At 40.1% G+C, this 16127-nt stretch overlaps 1 protein-coding gene across 3 annotated transcripts in view; it reads right to left on the bottom strand.

Annotated features, from left to right (window-relative positions):
• TBC1D23 (TBC1 domain family member 23) overlaps positions 1–16127 on the bottom strand; it is a 34384-nt gene that overhangs the window by 15248 nt on the left and 3009 nt on the right. For 2 of the 3 annotated variants that reach the window (XM_077342061.1, XM_077342062.1), the window contains exons 2-12: positions 11165–11276; positions 10117–10222; positions 9169–9373; positions 7910–8033; positions 5492–5616; positions 5351–5397; positions 4721–4824; positions 2918–3040; positions 2639–2731; positions 2082–2252; positions 1027–1069 (exon numbers count right to left, since the gene is read on the bottom strand). In XM_077342061.1, coding sequence (XP_077198176.1) covers positions 1027–1069; positions 2082–2252; positions 2639–2731; positions 2918–3040; positions 4721–4824; positions 5351–5397; positions 5492–5616; positions 7910–8033; positions 9169–9373; positions 10117–10222; positions 11165–11276 — 1253 coding nt within the window. Of the gene's footprint in view, positions 1–1026; positions 1070–2081; positions 2253–2638; positions 2732–2917; positions 3041–4720; positions 4825–5350; positions 5398–5491; positions 5617–7909; positions 8034–9168; positions 9374–10116; positions 10223–11164; positions 11277–13464; positions 13572–16127 lie in introns of those variants that run through there. The other variant, XM_077342063.1, reaches the window with a different exon arrangement.

Below are 16127 nucleotides of genomic sequence, written 5' to 3'. Positions count from 1 at the left end.
AGGTTGAGGCCTGGCCTATCTCCCAGTATACAATGGCAACATGAGGGCTGAGGCCCTCAGAGGGCTCTTCTGGCCTGGTGGCCCTCAGTCTGGGGGCAGGGGAAGAGTCCACTCAGGATAGGAGCTTCAAGCAATGACTCCTGGCCTCTTGTGAAGGAATAAGAGCTGGTTTTTCTGTACCCAACTTTTTACTACCTGAAGGAGTCTCCAAGGGGCTTACTATCACCTATTCTTCCTCTTCTTATGAGGCAGGTGAGGCTTAGAGAGCTGTGACTAGCCGGAGGTCAGCCAGCTGGCTGCATGTGGATGAGTGGGGGGAGGGGATCAAACCCAGTTCTCCAGATTAGATGCTGCTGCTCGTAACCACTGCTGGCTCTCAGGGAAGAGTTTCTTGCCAGGGATGAGGCTTGCAAGGAAGCATGTGCAACCTATGAGGCTATATTTAAAGCCAGGTGGCAGCATCATTCTCTTGCTCCTTGGGCAAGAGAAGAATGTCAGAGGCTACATTCCTTCTTCCATGTAAGCCTTGGGAAAAGACGGGGTCTGTCTGCTTGAATGAAAGACATCAGCAGAGCCTCTCCCTCACAGCTGGTTCAGATTGCCCCTAAGAATGGGGACTCCACCAGCATTGCTAAATTCCTGACTTGTGCTAAGAGCCCTTTGAAACATCACAGAAGCTTTGTAGAAGCCATCCGAAACTGCTGATGGGGCAGAGGCAGAGAAGATATATAGAAGAGGGGGGCAAACTTTTTATAAGGAATTAGAGATAGATAAGGTTTCATATAGACAGGAAAGTCACAATATATAGAGTCTGGGGAAACAAAGAATCTTTAACATCTCTACCATTCAGCAATGAGATATTGCTACTACAGCTAAGGTACCAAGAATAAACATAAGAAACAAACATCAAAAAAGGCAATTGCATATGAACCATTCAGTTAACAGATCGTAAGAACCACTGAACTACCTAGGACAAAATGCATTTAAAAATACTTTGAATGTGAAAATGTAATGTGCAAATCTCACCCATAAATCCCCCTTTTGCAATGCTTACATATTCTTTATTTTTCTGCAACAAGAAGATGGAAAAAATGAAGGTTAACTAAAATTTTGGTTTTACAAGAAAGCCTATTTCAAGAAAGTTGAAAAATAAGGTCCCAGCACAATTATATTTTCTGTACCCGATTTTCCATTAGAAAATGGTTATATTTAAACTACTTAAGACCTTAGGAAAGTATTCGGAATATATGCATACGAGTGAACACTTTTCGAATTACAGTTGAGAATGGTTTATTCTCATACATTTTTTTTCTACATATCCGAAAGCTGTTAACAACACCTTTCCTTTTACAATGTAAATGACATTGGAGGATGAAACCAAACTATGGAAGTGATTCAATATGTAACTCTGTGAAATGCTCTAAATATTCATAAAATCAATCATTCATCAGGTTTCAAAAATGTTAATATTTGACTTTACAAATAAAACCCTTTTAAGGAAAAAATTCGAAGAGGGAAAGGCAGCCACCATTCCAATTAGTAATAGGTAAGCAGGTTATTTTGTTTAAAGTATTTGACAAGATTAAAATCAAACTGTCCAGGGGAAAGTCCTATATTGCAGTCCTAAACATACTGATTTGGAAATCAGCCTTACCGTTTTTCAGTGATACCACAAACATAAACGATTTTCAATTCCAGAACCAAAAATTACTTGTTTTGTACTCACAATCAGATTTCCTGAATATATGAACAGGTTTTTGAGCAGACGTACATCCACAACATTTGCACAAGACTACTCACAATTCAGTCAACTGTGTAGGATGGGACTGGATGCACAACAGCCCCGTATACTGAGAAATATCTATGAAAACTAATCGGGAAGGTTTTTTGCATCCCAAACTTTCAAGGGTGCCTAGAACAAGAACCTTAGTGACCACACATTGTCAGGCAAGCAGCGCAATCCAAAGAATACTTCCCTGGAAGAAAGCACCACTGGGTAGGATTCTGAGTAGTCATGCTTAGGAATGCTATGAAAGTTAGGAGATACATTTAAATGCAATGTTCTAATATTTTAGATGTACCTGCAAGAAGTGTGCTAGCACCATGTTCATATACATATCTTCCTCTTCCCGGCCACTTCCCATGAAACAAAGATGCTCTCCACCAGCTATTGAGCCAGATTCAATAGACTGTTTCTGTGCTTCCAACAGAGATTTCACAGACTGGGCAAATTCTGATGGGTTCTGGAGCATCTATGGAACAAGTTGAAGAGCAGACAACTATGTCACCGTTGACCATATGAGATTAATAATCACTGGCAGTCAAACTGAGATGGTTAAACCATTGAACCAAATAAGACAGCAGAAGCTGTCTTGTATTTGGTTCAGTCAGGTTTAAAGTTCAATCAGGTTCAATCACAGAACAATCAGGTTTAAAGAATGTTTTACAATCACTTCATATATTCAAACTTTATTCATTACAGGTCATGGAAAAGCTCACTTCTGCAGCAAGAGAGAATGAACTAGAAGCCAAAGCCCAAGTATTCCTAATACTTAATTCAGATAATTCCACCTTTGTTCTAAACACTAAAGAAATGAAAACAAAACAAGCATATTAACCCGCCAAACGATATGCTTACCAAGTCTGAGTCTAAATGAAAGGCAGTTGATAAATGTCCAGCATTATACTGCTCTGCAGGGCGACAGTCCACCACAAAGAACCTTACTCCATCCTGAAATTAGAGCCATAACGCTTTTGTTCAGTTTTGAAATGGTCACGTTTGGAACTATTACTATGAACTTCACCAGTACAGCCAGTTTGTTGTTAGATCCTTAGAAGCTCTCAATTGTTTCAGCAATTTTGTTCTGTTATCCACCTTTTTGGGAAAACTAGTTTTTTTTTTTTCAAACCTACTGACCCCTTGTTGCTGATTTGCTTGAAGAATCTCAGATACAGAAACTGCTAGACACAGTGCTTGGCTCAAGTCTGAATCATCATCTTTGAGACCCAACAAGCTGCTGCCAAAAATACTGTGGTTGTCCTGTTTGGATAAGAGATAACAGTAATTAGGACCATTACTGAGGCGCCAAACTAATATGGAGACTGTCCTATTTAATATAACTTGTGTAAACCATAGGAAATGCAGTTTTTAAAAGTCAACTTGTAAGAGCAATTTCACCCTTATTATGTGAACAGTGAGTGAATTCAACACCTGTACAATTGGGTCTAATTACTGGCTCATAAACCGTGTCCAAAGTGGTCTGCAGACTCCACTGACATGAATAAATGGATGTAACAGATCCAATTCACTGCTAGCACAAGTACCAAAGCCCTACCATGCCCCTTATAAACCTGGGATGTGGGTACTGCAATTGTTACCATCAGTTCCTCTGTGCTGACTAGGAGATTTGACAGCTGCTCACATGGAAAGGCTATTCCAGATCTACTAGAAATAACATCTTCAGTTACTGCATGGCACAGTGGCACATTATTTGTGTTAGTTTTATAGGACAACCCTAAACAGTTACTCTAAACTCACTGACATTGTGGAAGTGGATGCAGCACATTGGAAATTAAAACGTAATTCTGGAACCATTGCGTAAGCTAAAAATCAATGCTTTTCAAAATCACTGATTACAATGGATTTAGAACTGCACTGTTCATGTAGTACCTGGGCTTCTTTAGCAGTTTTCATAATGAAAACAATTGTGTGTAGGGGGGAATCTGCTTGATTCTCTGAAGTCTTTACATTTCACAGGATTTTGTCTCCCACAAGACAAGACTACAATAATACCTATCCAAGCTTTATATGTATCTAAATATGAAAACTGAGAAATAATTTGCTATCTGTTTCATCCAAGAATATGTTAATTCAGATGCCGATTATAATACAATTATGAAAATAAAATCCTTATAATATTTTATTTGCTTTTATATGTATACATCTTTCAGTCATTAGATGCCACCTGCCCGGGCTTATGTCAATATTACAGCACTGCCAAACAGAATACCAGAATTAAAAATACAGAATAAAAATTGGTGCATATGCCTAGAAACGTGAGATTTGAGCTCCCAGTTTTCAGCCCTGTAATCTTCATGTTTCCAAGAAGAATGTTACAAGTATGAAATTGTATTTTTCAACTGTATTTGTCTTTTGCATTGTGAAAGTGGATGCAGCTCATTGGAAATTAAATGTAATTCTGGAACAAATGCAAACTATTACATAACCTAAAAATCAATGGCTTTTCAAAATCATTGGAATCTTGGCACAGGCTGCTCCAGGATGGGTTCCAAATTGCAATAGGCACCAGAAGCAGTTGAAAAATGCTGCACAGTCACAGATCCAAAAAGAAAAAAGCCACATCTCCAGAGAGGCAAAGAGTTAATTCAATATACCATGCCAAGGTCAAATTTGGCATAATTGACTCAACAGTAGAAACTCATGCTGAAATAACCTCCACAGGTTCTGTATTGTGATTATAGCAGTAAAAAAACTCTGAAGCATTTATCATCATCTTTGGCTACAAAGAATTAACAGTAAAATTAATATGGCAACATATATTTGTGAAAGGCTTTTTTATTATTAGCTTTCTATACCACCTATCTCGGTGTCGCTGAGCCCCAGCACATTACTGTTACTGAATCCTGCTGCATTATCTTTCACAAATAAAATCTGATTGTTTTGCACCTACAGAAAAGTTCCCAAGTGTCTGACTGTTACCTTCCTGAAGGAAGCTGGAGTTTTGCTACAGTAATATTGTGCCAAAGAGAAAAGGTCTTCTATATCTTCAACCTCCAAACTGGCAGGTGATCTTTCTAGAAATTCTGAAAGCAAGGAGCATAAGAAAATTAGGACTTTGGACATTTAAACAAAACACTGCAAACAGGGTTCATTTGACAGCTGGAATTATCTTTATTTGAGATACTTTCTATCTGGCCCTGCAAGAGGCCAGAAGGTGCTGGGGTTTTCCTAGAGCATGTCCTTATGACAAGTTGTAAGTAAAATATTTTTCTTGTTCTGGACTTGAAGCAAAGAAGGGTTACCAAAACACAAAGCAATGTAGTGAGAACCTCCATGGAAATAAAACTCACAGAAATTGAAAGATATCATACAAAGATGGCCAAACTGGACTGAGAAAGTTTGAGGGGCTCCAGCCAGAATAACAGATTTTTTTTTAGACACACAGTTAATGCTTTTAAAGTCCTGTACAGAGCAGTGGGGGAATTAAATATCTGCTGAACCCTTCCACCTGTATGAGTAGGACATCTTAGTGTTTAATACTGCTATACTGTATTGAAAGGTAACATCTTCATAGCAAGATAAAATCAGAGTCCTGTAGGACCAACTTACGTATGGTTTCTTCTTTGCTGTGTGATTCTTGTCCTAAGATCATTTCTCTGGAAAGAGACAACAAGGATATATTGGATAAATGAAGCAGCAACATGAAAAGCCAAAAAAATAAGCTGCATCACATAGTAATTATATACTTACTTTGCATTAACAAGCATGATAAGCATTAGGAAATAAATGAAGAATGGATCAGCTAGCTGAAGGTAGCCATCCCATATTGCTTGAGTGGCTTCATAGGAACAGTAGCAGGAAAATAAGCTGCCAAGCTGGAAAGAAGAGAATGAAAAGGAAGCCAGGCATTATTTCAGTAGCATAAATTTGCTGATAATGTAGGGATTAAAGACTTAGATATCTATTTATACGGTCTGGTTAACCAGATCTTAAATCCCACTGGACTCAGTATGTGCAAGTGAGAAAGATTTCAAGCAAATGACAGAAATCCTAGATGACTGGATAAATAGAGGGCAGTATATTTCTTGTGGAAGACTTAGCAGTATAACTGATATGCAGCTTGACTCTGAGTGGCCCATTATGCACGGCCGCTGAAACGGCGATTTCGGGTCACATGGAAAACGTGGAAGGGGAAGACGTGAAGCACACCGGTTATGCACGGGGCGGGGTGCGACGGCGGCAAAACCCAGAGTAACCGATTATGCACGCGGCTATCCTGGCGCCGCTTCTGGTTGCGCCCCGGTCACACTAAATCCTGCCGGTGTCCCATTAGATCAGTTTATTTTAACAAAAGCATTTGCCCTACAGAGAAAAGTATATAGGCAACCCCAAATATATTTAGTTATGAGTTACTTCTTATAAAATGTGGCACCAATTTACCAGTCACTGCGTGTTGCAGCTTGGGAAGAGGACAAGTGAGAGGAAGTGTGCCTCAAGCTGCTCTCAGCGTCCATGGGTGGGTCTGGCTACATGGGCTGGCCAGCAGCTTCAATCGTTGGGTGGGGCAGAGATGACCCATTGGTTATTTATGTTTAGCACTGCAGCTGGTTCACCCTCTGTTCTGCCATATTGGCTTGCCCTCTCTTCCTGTTTTTAATGTGCAAACATTCTGGGTTATTTTATATTATGTTGTATTGCAATTCTTATCATAATTTGGGCAGCCTGAGCATTGAGATGGATATTTTGATGGGTAAGGGGGAGGCTGTGCCTGTGTGCTCACCTCAGTTTCTGGACTTTAAGTGGCTTTGGGGGTGGGGACACATAGCCACATGGCAGGGCCTGCCAGCTGGCTTCCGCCATCAGATGGTGATGGGATCACATAACAGCTGGCATTCACATGGACCCTCGGGTCTTGCCACTCCATGGTTTTATTCTCCAGTAAATGGACTGCAGGTGTGATTATTGGGTAGCAGGGCAGGTTGCCCAACACTGGATCAATTCCCATGCTCCACCAATGCTTTATTAACTATACAGAATAAATGCTGCCATATTGTCACCAAATACTTGTAGTCTATTGTCTATGCCACCGCTCCTAGCCAGTTAGCCTAAGGTGGCTTATAACAAACAATAAGACACAATAAAATCAATAAAATATAACATTAAGATCCCCTTCCCACCCCCTCCCACCCTCCTTTACTAAGCCTCCAATTTGCTGCTGTATGTGCCCCAGAAAATGTAACTGAGACAGGATACCAAAAGGCACCAGAGGGAATTGGGGAAGGAGGGTCCAGATCTTTCACACCCTGGCCTCAACCAAATGCTTGGTGGAAGAGCTCCATCTTGCAGGCCCTGCAGAACTGTAGAAGTTCTGTCAGGACCTTCAGCATTCCCGAAAGCACACTGCACCAGGCAGAGGCCAGGACAAAAAAGGCCCTGACCCTGGTCAAGGCCAGGCAAGCCTCATGAGGGCCAGGGACCTCCAACCTGTTTGTACCTGCAAAGTGCAAAGCCCAGCAAGGGGGCATAGAGGGTTAAACTGTTCCTCAAATACATCAGGCCCAGACTGTGAATGGCCTTAAAGGTCAAAAACAGAACCTTGAAATTGATTTGGTATTCAACTGATAACCAATGCAGCTGCCTCAGCACTAGCTGGATGTGAGCTCCAGAAAGAACCCTAGCAACTGCATTTTTCACCAGCTGCAGTTTCTGGGTCAAGGACAAAGGCAGGCTCGCATAGAGTGAATTACAGAAATCCAATCTGAAGATGACTGTCGCATGGATTGCTGTGGCAAGGTGTTCTTGAGACAGAGCATTAGTAGCTGTGCATGGCAGCTCCCTGAGTCCACAATACAGTAAGAAAATGTTACTGCTTCCAACAGGCTTGTCTTAGGTCTTAGATCCAACAGGCTTGTCTTAGGTGTGCACATTCTGCAGCTTCTACTTAATAAAAATAAATCTAGGTGCAAATTCTAAATGTTACATTTACTGCAGGACATTAAAGACACAGCATTCAATACATGAAAGCTTATGTGCATATAATGCCTATTAGCAAATGGAAATTTTAAACAAAAAAATCCCCTCACAAACTATGCATACATTTTTTCAATACTTTACATATTACTATAGAAGTTTATTTTTCATTATGTTTCCCTACTTTCACTTTATTACCCAGTTGAGTGTGTACGAGTCAGGTGTTATCTTTTTGGTGTCAAGAAAGGAGCAGAGTTCAGGCTCATGATACTGGAGTAGCAGCCTAAAGAGATGAAATGGTCTCCCTTTCAGAAAACAATCCCTAGAAGAAAAGAGTGGGAGAGGGTATTTGAGAAAATAGCCACAATGATAATGATATGCAAAAATTTTAACTACGTAAATACATCACTTAGATCTCTCTCACACACATTAATACAGGCTTGTGATAAAAGAGTCATGTGAATTTGGCAGTCTTAATCTTAATCTTGTGACAATAGAAAGCACATCACAACACAGATACAGATGAGAGAATGTTATCCTGTTCTTCAAATAGGATAACAAAAGACAAAAGAAAACATAGAGCTTTCCCCCACATCTTAAAAAACAGTATTACACCAGCATAATGGCATAGCACTAAATCACACCTCCGGACATTATTCACCTTCTCTCACTTCTGTCTGCCGCTTTTTCATGCTCTTTGCCTGCTTGAAATGGTGGAAGAGAGCAACATGCTTTACACAAGACTCTCTTCCGCCAGTCAAACAAGCCAGGCAAACAATCCCCTTTCACAGCCTTCTAAAGGGCCTGTGATGCCCGCTAACTTAAAAAAAAATGCAAAACTTTGCTGTTGAAATGCCAATGCATCTAACTATAGATGCCTAGTGCTTTTTGAATGCAACCCATTATGGACTCATGAGTCTCGATACTGAAAAAAACAAAATCTCGTTCCTGATTTTGGGGGGGGGGGGGCTCTAGAGAGGCATGCTTTGTGTGACTACTTGGGGGAAAAATTGCTTTGCCTGCACGCTTTTATGTCCATTCGTTGTTCCAGGCAGTTTGCTTAAAAAAACCCAAAAAGAACCCTGCCCATGGGAGAAGGGAGGTGGGTGTGAGGGCGAGATAGCACATTGAAGCTGGAGATAGCACTTCTTCACACAGTTCTTTAGCGTGTGGCCTGCTGGTTGCTCTCCTCTAGCAAGCACTTTTTAGCTTGGGGAATCCCTTTTATGAGATTTCCCAGCTAGCGGTTTAAAATGGAGGATGTTGCTAGCGGTTTGCTGCTTGGATGCTAGATGTTGGCAATGTCATATGAAACGCCAAAAATGTAGAATCTTCAGCAGGTAAGCATTTTACTGTATTTATGGCATGTGGAGAGGTCCATACTTTCTACTTTGAAGAGTATAGAGGGGAAGAAATCACATTTTACACCAAATACAAATGGAGTGTTATTTTTTTACCTGGGAATGTACTTATTCATGATAGCATAGAAGCAGTTGTACAAGTCGCTTCGTGGAAGTTGGAGATGTACCAGAGGTTTAAGTAGATAGGTCCATCTAAGGCTAGAACTATATTTAACATTACGAGATTTACAGTAAAAGGTAACCACAGATTCTATATCCAGAAGTAATACTGATTTATCCTCCTCTGGCACTGCCAACTGATCTGAAAACAAACAAAACATTTTAAGTTTATTCAAACCAAAATAATCATTACTTATTTCACATATACAACCAAGTAGAATGAAAACCTCCAAAAACAGGGTATGTAAATAAATAAAATTCAATCATAGAGTGAAGAAGAAGAGTTCGTTCTTATATGCCACTTTTCTCTTCCTGAAGGAGTCTCAAAGCGGCTTACAATTTCCTTCCCACTCCTCTCCCCACAACAGACACCCTGTGAGGTGGGTGAGGCTGAGAGAGCCCTGATATTCCTGCTCGGTCAGAGCAGTTTTCTCAGTGCTGTGGTGAGCGCAAGGTCACCCAGCTGGTTGCATGTGGGGAGCGCAAATTCAAACCCAGCATGCCAGATTAGAAGTCCGCACTCCTAACCACTACATCAAGCTATGGGCCCCCATTGCATCTGACTAAACTGAACCGAATCAAAACTGAATCAAAGCCAGTATATGAAGGCCAGTTGGTTAGAGGGTTGGCCTTGGTAGCTGAGAAACCCATGTTCAACTCTCTGCTCAACAATGAGGCTTGCAGGATGAACCTGGAGTAAACTTACTCTCTCAGTAAAACCTACTGCATTTACAGTAGGGCTGCGGTGACGATAAAATGGAGGAGGTGAGAACAGGGTATGCTACCTTCAGATTTGTGGGACAAAATGCACCTAAATAAATAAATTCCATAAGCCTGCCAACAAAAAGGTCCACTTGTCTGACCTAAACGGAACTTATGTCTTACCAATCAGTTCTTGACAGTCTTTATGAATCAGTGTCTGTTCTGGAAGATCTAAACAACCATCCCAGGATGCCAAACTATCCCCTTTGCCCACGACATTCAAAGCAATCTAAAAAGGAGAAAAAGGAACAACCACACTTTAAAATAAGCATTTTCACATTCTGATGCTAGAAGCCATGAAAAGTACATTGTTGTAAATTACAGAATGTTCTGGAATAAGCTTCCTCAACATTTATTTGCAGTAATTAACGTAACAATTTCTGACTAGAACAAAGCCTACATTATTTAGAGAATGCTAACTTCAGCCTTGAATTAAATGAACATTATTAAATAAGCAGAGTAGGATCTGCTGCCCCTGTGTTCAAGGGTTATAGCACAAGTGACATGCAAATGTGTGCAACAATTGTTCAATGGCCTTTTAAAGTGGAAAAGTCAGAAGAGGACAACCGAGCAAAGAAAAGCAAGGAAATTACAGTCAATCCTTTTCCCTGTTCCAAGTCACTCCTCCCAGCTGCCCCCCACCCTGACTATAAACACATTAAACTCTTGCAAACATGGAGTTTGAAACACTTTAGAAAGAAAAACCACTTGGACATAGTTTTAAAGCACAGACATAGCAGACAAACAAAAGTAAGCACACCTCTCTGAATCCAGCTGCCCACTGATGAAGTGGCTTGTCAAGTTTAAAAATGCCCATCAGTTTACTGTTAAATATATTGGTGCATTAGGGCACAAGCGTGGCCCTAAAAAGGCACCTGAAGAAGGCAAGCATACACTGCAACAAGAGCATGAAGCTCAGATACTTGAAACATGGGCTGCTGTGGTTTGATTTTTCTGATTTATAATAAACGTAATTTTAAAATTTACAAGAAAGCCGAATTTGTGCTCTTTATCTAAATCAGATGTGGCATTATTAGTTTGGTAATTAAAACTATAAAGATGCCTAGAAAGGTACAATAGGTCCACCCTAGCTCTTTGAAAATAGATCTGAATCTCTGATACAAATCCCTGTCACTTCCAGGGAAACATCCCATCAGGTTATGAACATTACCTTCCAGACCTTGGCTCTTAGAGAATCAAGCAGAGGCCTCCCTTGAATTATGTTTCGAACAGTTTCAAGATCACAGCCGCCTTCGTCAAGTGCTTCTGCAAGGTCATTTACCCTGGGGGGGGGGGGAGAACCTTATTTAAGAAAACACCAGTTTTTCCATCTCTTAATACAATTCTATATACATTAATTCCTTAATTTGATTAAGACCAAACTCAATTGCTCTAAAGACATTTTATTTCTTTCATTGTTCCTCTCCCTTATATCATACATTGCTGAAACTGAAATCTAGAAAAAGTAATCTTTACATTCACTCTCTGCTTCAATTCTTCTTACAGGAACTTAGAAAGGAACCCATTTGTTTCAGCTCTTTCAAAGAAGTTTCCTTTTTAGTATTTTTACTGATACTGATACTGAAGTACTCTGCAAGTCCAGCAGAGGAAAAGAGGCAGATCAGGAATTAAACACTGTAATATTTATGATGCAAACCTGACAGGAGAATATCAACACCGACCCTGATTTTCATAAAGGATGAACACATTGGTCTCTTGGCATATCATTCATTCCATAAGGCCAAGGATGCCACTACAGAGGTGACAACTTGCCTATCAATTCTATTATGGTATCATGTGTTAACTAAGGGTGTACATTTGACTAATCTAAGCTGGGGGAAAAAATCCAAAAATACCTTATTGGTATTTAGGACCACTGGATAGCTGAATTTAAAAGGGATTTGAAGGGATTGCTGTCCTTTTAAATGCCTTCTGGGTGAACTCTTAACTTGGACAAACCATTAAAAGTTTACTCTAAACCGAAGCTGCGGCTCGAAGTATGTAAAGGGACTATGAGCCCTTTAAACACCCCACCCTGGAAATAATGCAGAATGGGGGTATCTTCTTTGGGTCCCATAGTCTGGGGAAAACTTTGCAGAAGTTTATATAGCAGGGAAAATTAACAACACTTTTTAGTTTGATCTACTAAACACGTCAAATAAACATGCTGAATTAGATAACAAATTACTGTTTAATTATTATTAAAATTTTCATAGAACCTGCTACAATTTGTTCTATAACAAACAAATACTCCTAAGGAAAAAAAGAATGGCTTGGCATTACTAATTGGGGTAGGAGAAGGATCACCTTTTTAATGCTCCTGTAAGTAAAAATGTCGCTCCCTGCAACACTTCAAAGAGTAAAGTATCCTAGACCTTTCCCCATTTGTTCTTAATCCATAGGAAGTTGTTACCCAAGAAAATATTACAAAAAATGAACCCCACCCTCTCTGTCATCTCTCTTTGTTTCCTGATTTCACTGTAATGAGCACTTGTTTCAAAACAACTCATTATTTATTTAGGATATTTCTATGCTGCTTCTTCAGAGACATGCCCAATTACTCAACCAGCTGGAACCTTAGAAAATTTATTTCTATGTAGTATGAAGCAATGCTTGCTTAAAGGCTGCTCATGGATGTGATGGTGCATTAATCTCCTCTGTGACAGCAGAGTTTGAGCCTCTGTCAATTCAACTGTCATGTTCAAAAATATTGCTTTTCATTTATTTCCATGTGTGATATGCATGCCAAAAAATGAAGGCATTTCTCTGCAAAGGAACAGCTTTACATTCCAGACATTCCAGGTATTACATCACACCCTACAATCATTTCAGTCCTATGTATTGTATGTGGTGAGAGCAGTTAGATCAGAATTTGCCAAATAGTGGGAACAGAATACCCAATAGGAAGGCATTCTTAGAAAAATTGTGAACTTTTAAAGGAGGATATGATTAAGTCACATTTACAGCAGAAGGAAGTCTTGTCCCTAACACACACTTTATTTGAAGTCATTCAGACCAGTACAATAAGTGCTGTTGGAACTCTTGTACCCTATGGAGTTAACCATGGTAAAGGCTTGATTGTATTTATTTGTCTTTATGGAATCTTTGTGATTTGGAAGATCTAAAACCTTGACTATCATGAATAATGATGCAATTATTTTGTCATTGTTTTCTAGTAAGTCATTCCTATGTATCTATAGTTTGAGAATACATGCTTTTGTCATGTTATTTTTGTTTGTACTTGCATTTCATATACAAGAATAAAAAATTCAAAACAGAGTATTGCAGTGCCTGATGTGCTGATCATCTGCTACATTTTTGCAGTATTTTGCCATAGATACTGTAGCTTTGTTCGTAATATTTTATTTTAAACATTCTATGTTTTCCAGTGAAACAGCATTTACAATACAAATATGAATAAGACAATTATATAAAATATATAAACAAATAAATACATATAGGCACACCAACCGAGCTAAGGGGTAAAAAGTGGTAGGCTGGCAAAGTGTAATGGTTAGCCATTGGATGCCATGACATCCACCACTACTTCCTCTGGCACCCATTGAGGTTTGAAGGAAGCAGCCAGGCTTCCCTTGGCCAGTGTGTTCTTTGAGTAACACTGAAGAGAAAAGAAGGGCATAAATAATGTAAATAAACTAAATGCTGTTTCAGTATAAATACTAATAATAACCAATTATAGCATTATTATGAAGTATTCAAAAGAACATGGTAATAATCCATCCACTGCTGGATGCAACAAAGATCATGGATGAAAACAAAGATGATGGCATTCGGCCCTCTCAATTCCTGGCAAATAGATGGGGAAGAAATTGAGATAGTGACAGATTTTATTTTCCTGGGCTCCAAGATCACTGCAGATGGGGACTGCAGCAAAGAAATTAAAAGACGCTTGCTCCTGGGGAGGAAAGCTATGGCAATCTAGACAGCATTCCTAAATGCAATCCTAAAAAGCAGAGACATCACCCTGCCAACAAAAGTGCGTTTAGTCAAGGCTATGGTATTCCCAGTTGCAATGTATGGCTGCGAAAGTTGGACCATAAGGAAGGCTGAGTGACAAAGAACTGAGGCTTTTGAACTCTGGTGCTGGAGAAGACTCTTGGGAGTCCCTTGGACTTAGAATCATAGAGTTAGAAGGGGCTATACAGGCCATCTAGTCCAACACCCTGCTCAACGCAGGATCAGCCCTAAGCATCCACCCCCTCATCTAGATCATTAATAAATATGATAAAAAGTACCGGGCCGAGCACCGAGCCCTGAGGTACCCCGCTACTCACCTCTCTCCAGTCTGATGAAACACCATTGACAACAACTCTTTGAGTGTGGTTCTCTAACCCAGTGGTCCCCAAACTTTTTATCACCGGGGACCACTCAACGCTTGACAATTTTACTGAGGCCCAGTGGGGGGAGGTAGTTTACTCCTCTACTCTCAACCACTGCCCTAACGCTCTCTGATCGCTATGGTAATGTTTAAACATCCCTTCAAAATAAGATACAGACACGCCACAACAATGAATATAAGGAACATTTTTTTTTTCCATGGAAATTTTAACTCATGACAATGACAAATCAATGGGAACCCTGAGCTTGTTTCTCTGCAACACCCGAAGTGTGTTGTAAAGGGCCAGGGGGGATGAAGTAAAGGGCCGGGGGGAGGGGAGAAGGCGTCCTTCGGGGCCCACCTCCAATTAGTAGAAGGACCACATGTGGTCTGCGGCCCACAGGATGGGGATCGCTACTCTAACCAATTCCCTATCCACTTAACTATCTGAAAATCCAGATTGCAGGCCTTCAACTTATCCATCAGAACATCATGGGAAACCTTGTCAAAAGCTTTACTAAAATCCAAGTAAATGACATCAATCGAATTTCCACGACCCAGCAAACCTGTTACTTCAGACTTCAAGGCAAACAAACCGGTCAGTCCTAGAGGAGATCAGCCTGGACTGCTCCTTAGAAGGCCAGATTCTGAAGACGAAACTCAAATACTTTGGCCACCTCATGAGAAGGAAGGACTCCTTGGAGAAGAGCCTAATGCTGGGAGCGATTGAGGGCAAAAGAAGAAGGGGACGACAGAGAATGAGGTGGCTGGATGGAGTCACTGAAGCAGTCGGTGCCAACTTAAATGGACTCCGGGTAATGGTAGAGGACAGGAAGGCCTGGAGGATCATTGTCCATGGGGTCGCGATGGGTCGGACACGACTTCGCACCTAACAACAACAAGCTGGATGCAATTAAATCAAGTGTAAAAGATGCACAGAAATCCACGTCTAATAGCCTACAAAATAACTGATTCCAGTACTGAAGCCCAAATCAACAATGCTGTGCTTAGTTAAAACACAGGTAATTTACAAGATAATGAAGACTAGAGTCTGACCTTGGAATTTAGTCAGTTTTACACCCTGTAATAAAACAGCCACTTCCAAGTCACAGTGCCCTTTGACAAACTGATAGTATTATTCACTGCATTTACTCACTGCATTTACTCATCGGCTTATCACACAGCACCCATGCTTCCCTTAGGTATTCTTTCATTCAGCTAACTTCAAATTCTATTAGTTTTAGAAAACACAACAGAATTGTGACTCTGCATGCTGAGAATGAAGTTTGTTTGTTGATTATATTTATATACCGCCCTCCCCGGAGGCTCAAGGCGGTTTACATAAGAACATAAGAACAGTACATGAAACAGTCTATAACATGTGAATAACCATACAATAATACCAATTGTTGTAACCATATAACAATATAACAGTATAAACAATATAAACAATGCAACAGTACAACAGTGCAAACAGGTCCAGAGTATATTGGTGGAGTTCATCACAATTTCCCAGTGGTAAAAAACATCATATGGGAACAGCCGGGAGGGAGAAATGGGGATATTTCCCTTGTTCTTCAATTGTTAGCATAATAGGACTATAGATTTTGAAAAACTGAATTGGGTCTTATACCTGAAATTCATCATGTGCTCAATGGTGTTAGAATCAGTTGGTTTAGTATGTTTTCAAATAATCCCAAATGTGCTTAAGTACATGCATTGCATTAAGATGCTCATCAAAGTATCTAAGTAAGACCTCTGCTTGAATGTAAAAAGCTAGGTCTGAAATATGGTG

This window comes from Paroedura picta, chromosome 6 (assembly GCF_049243985.1).
Source record: "Paroedura picta isolate Pp20150507F chromosome 6, Ppicta_v3.0, whole genome shotgun sequence".
NCBI lineage: Eukaryota > Metazoa > Chordata > Lepidosauria > Squamata > Gekkonidae > Paroedura > Paroedura picta.
The sequence above is the reverse complement of the archived record's forward strand: the minus strand, read 5'-3'. Positions and strand labels throughout refer to the sequence as shown.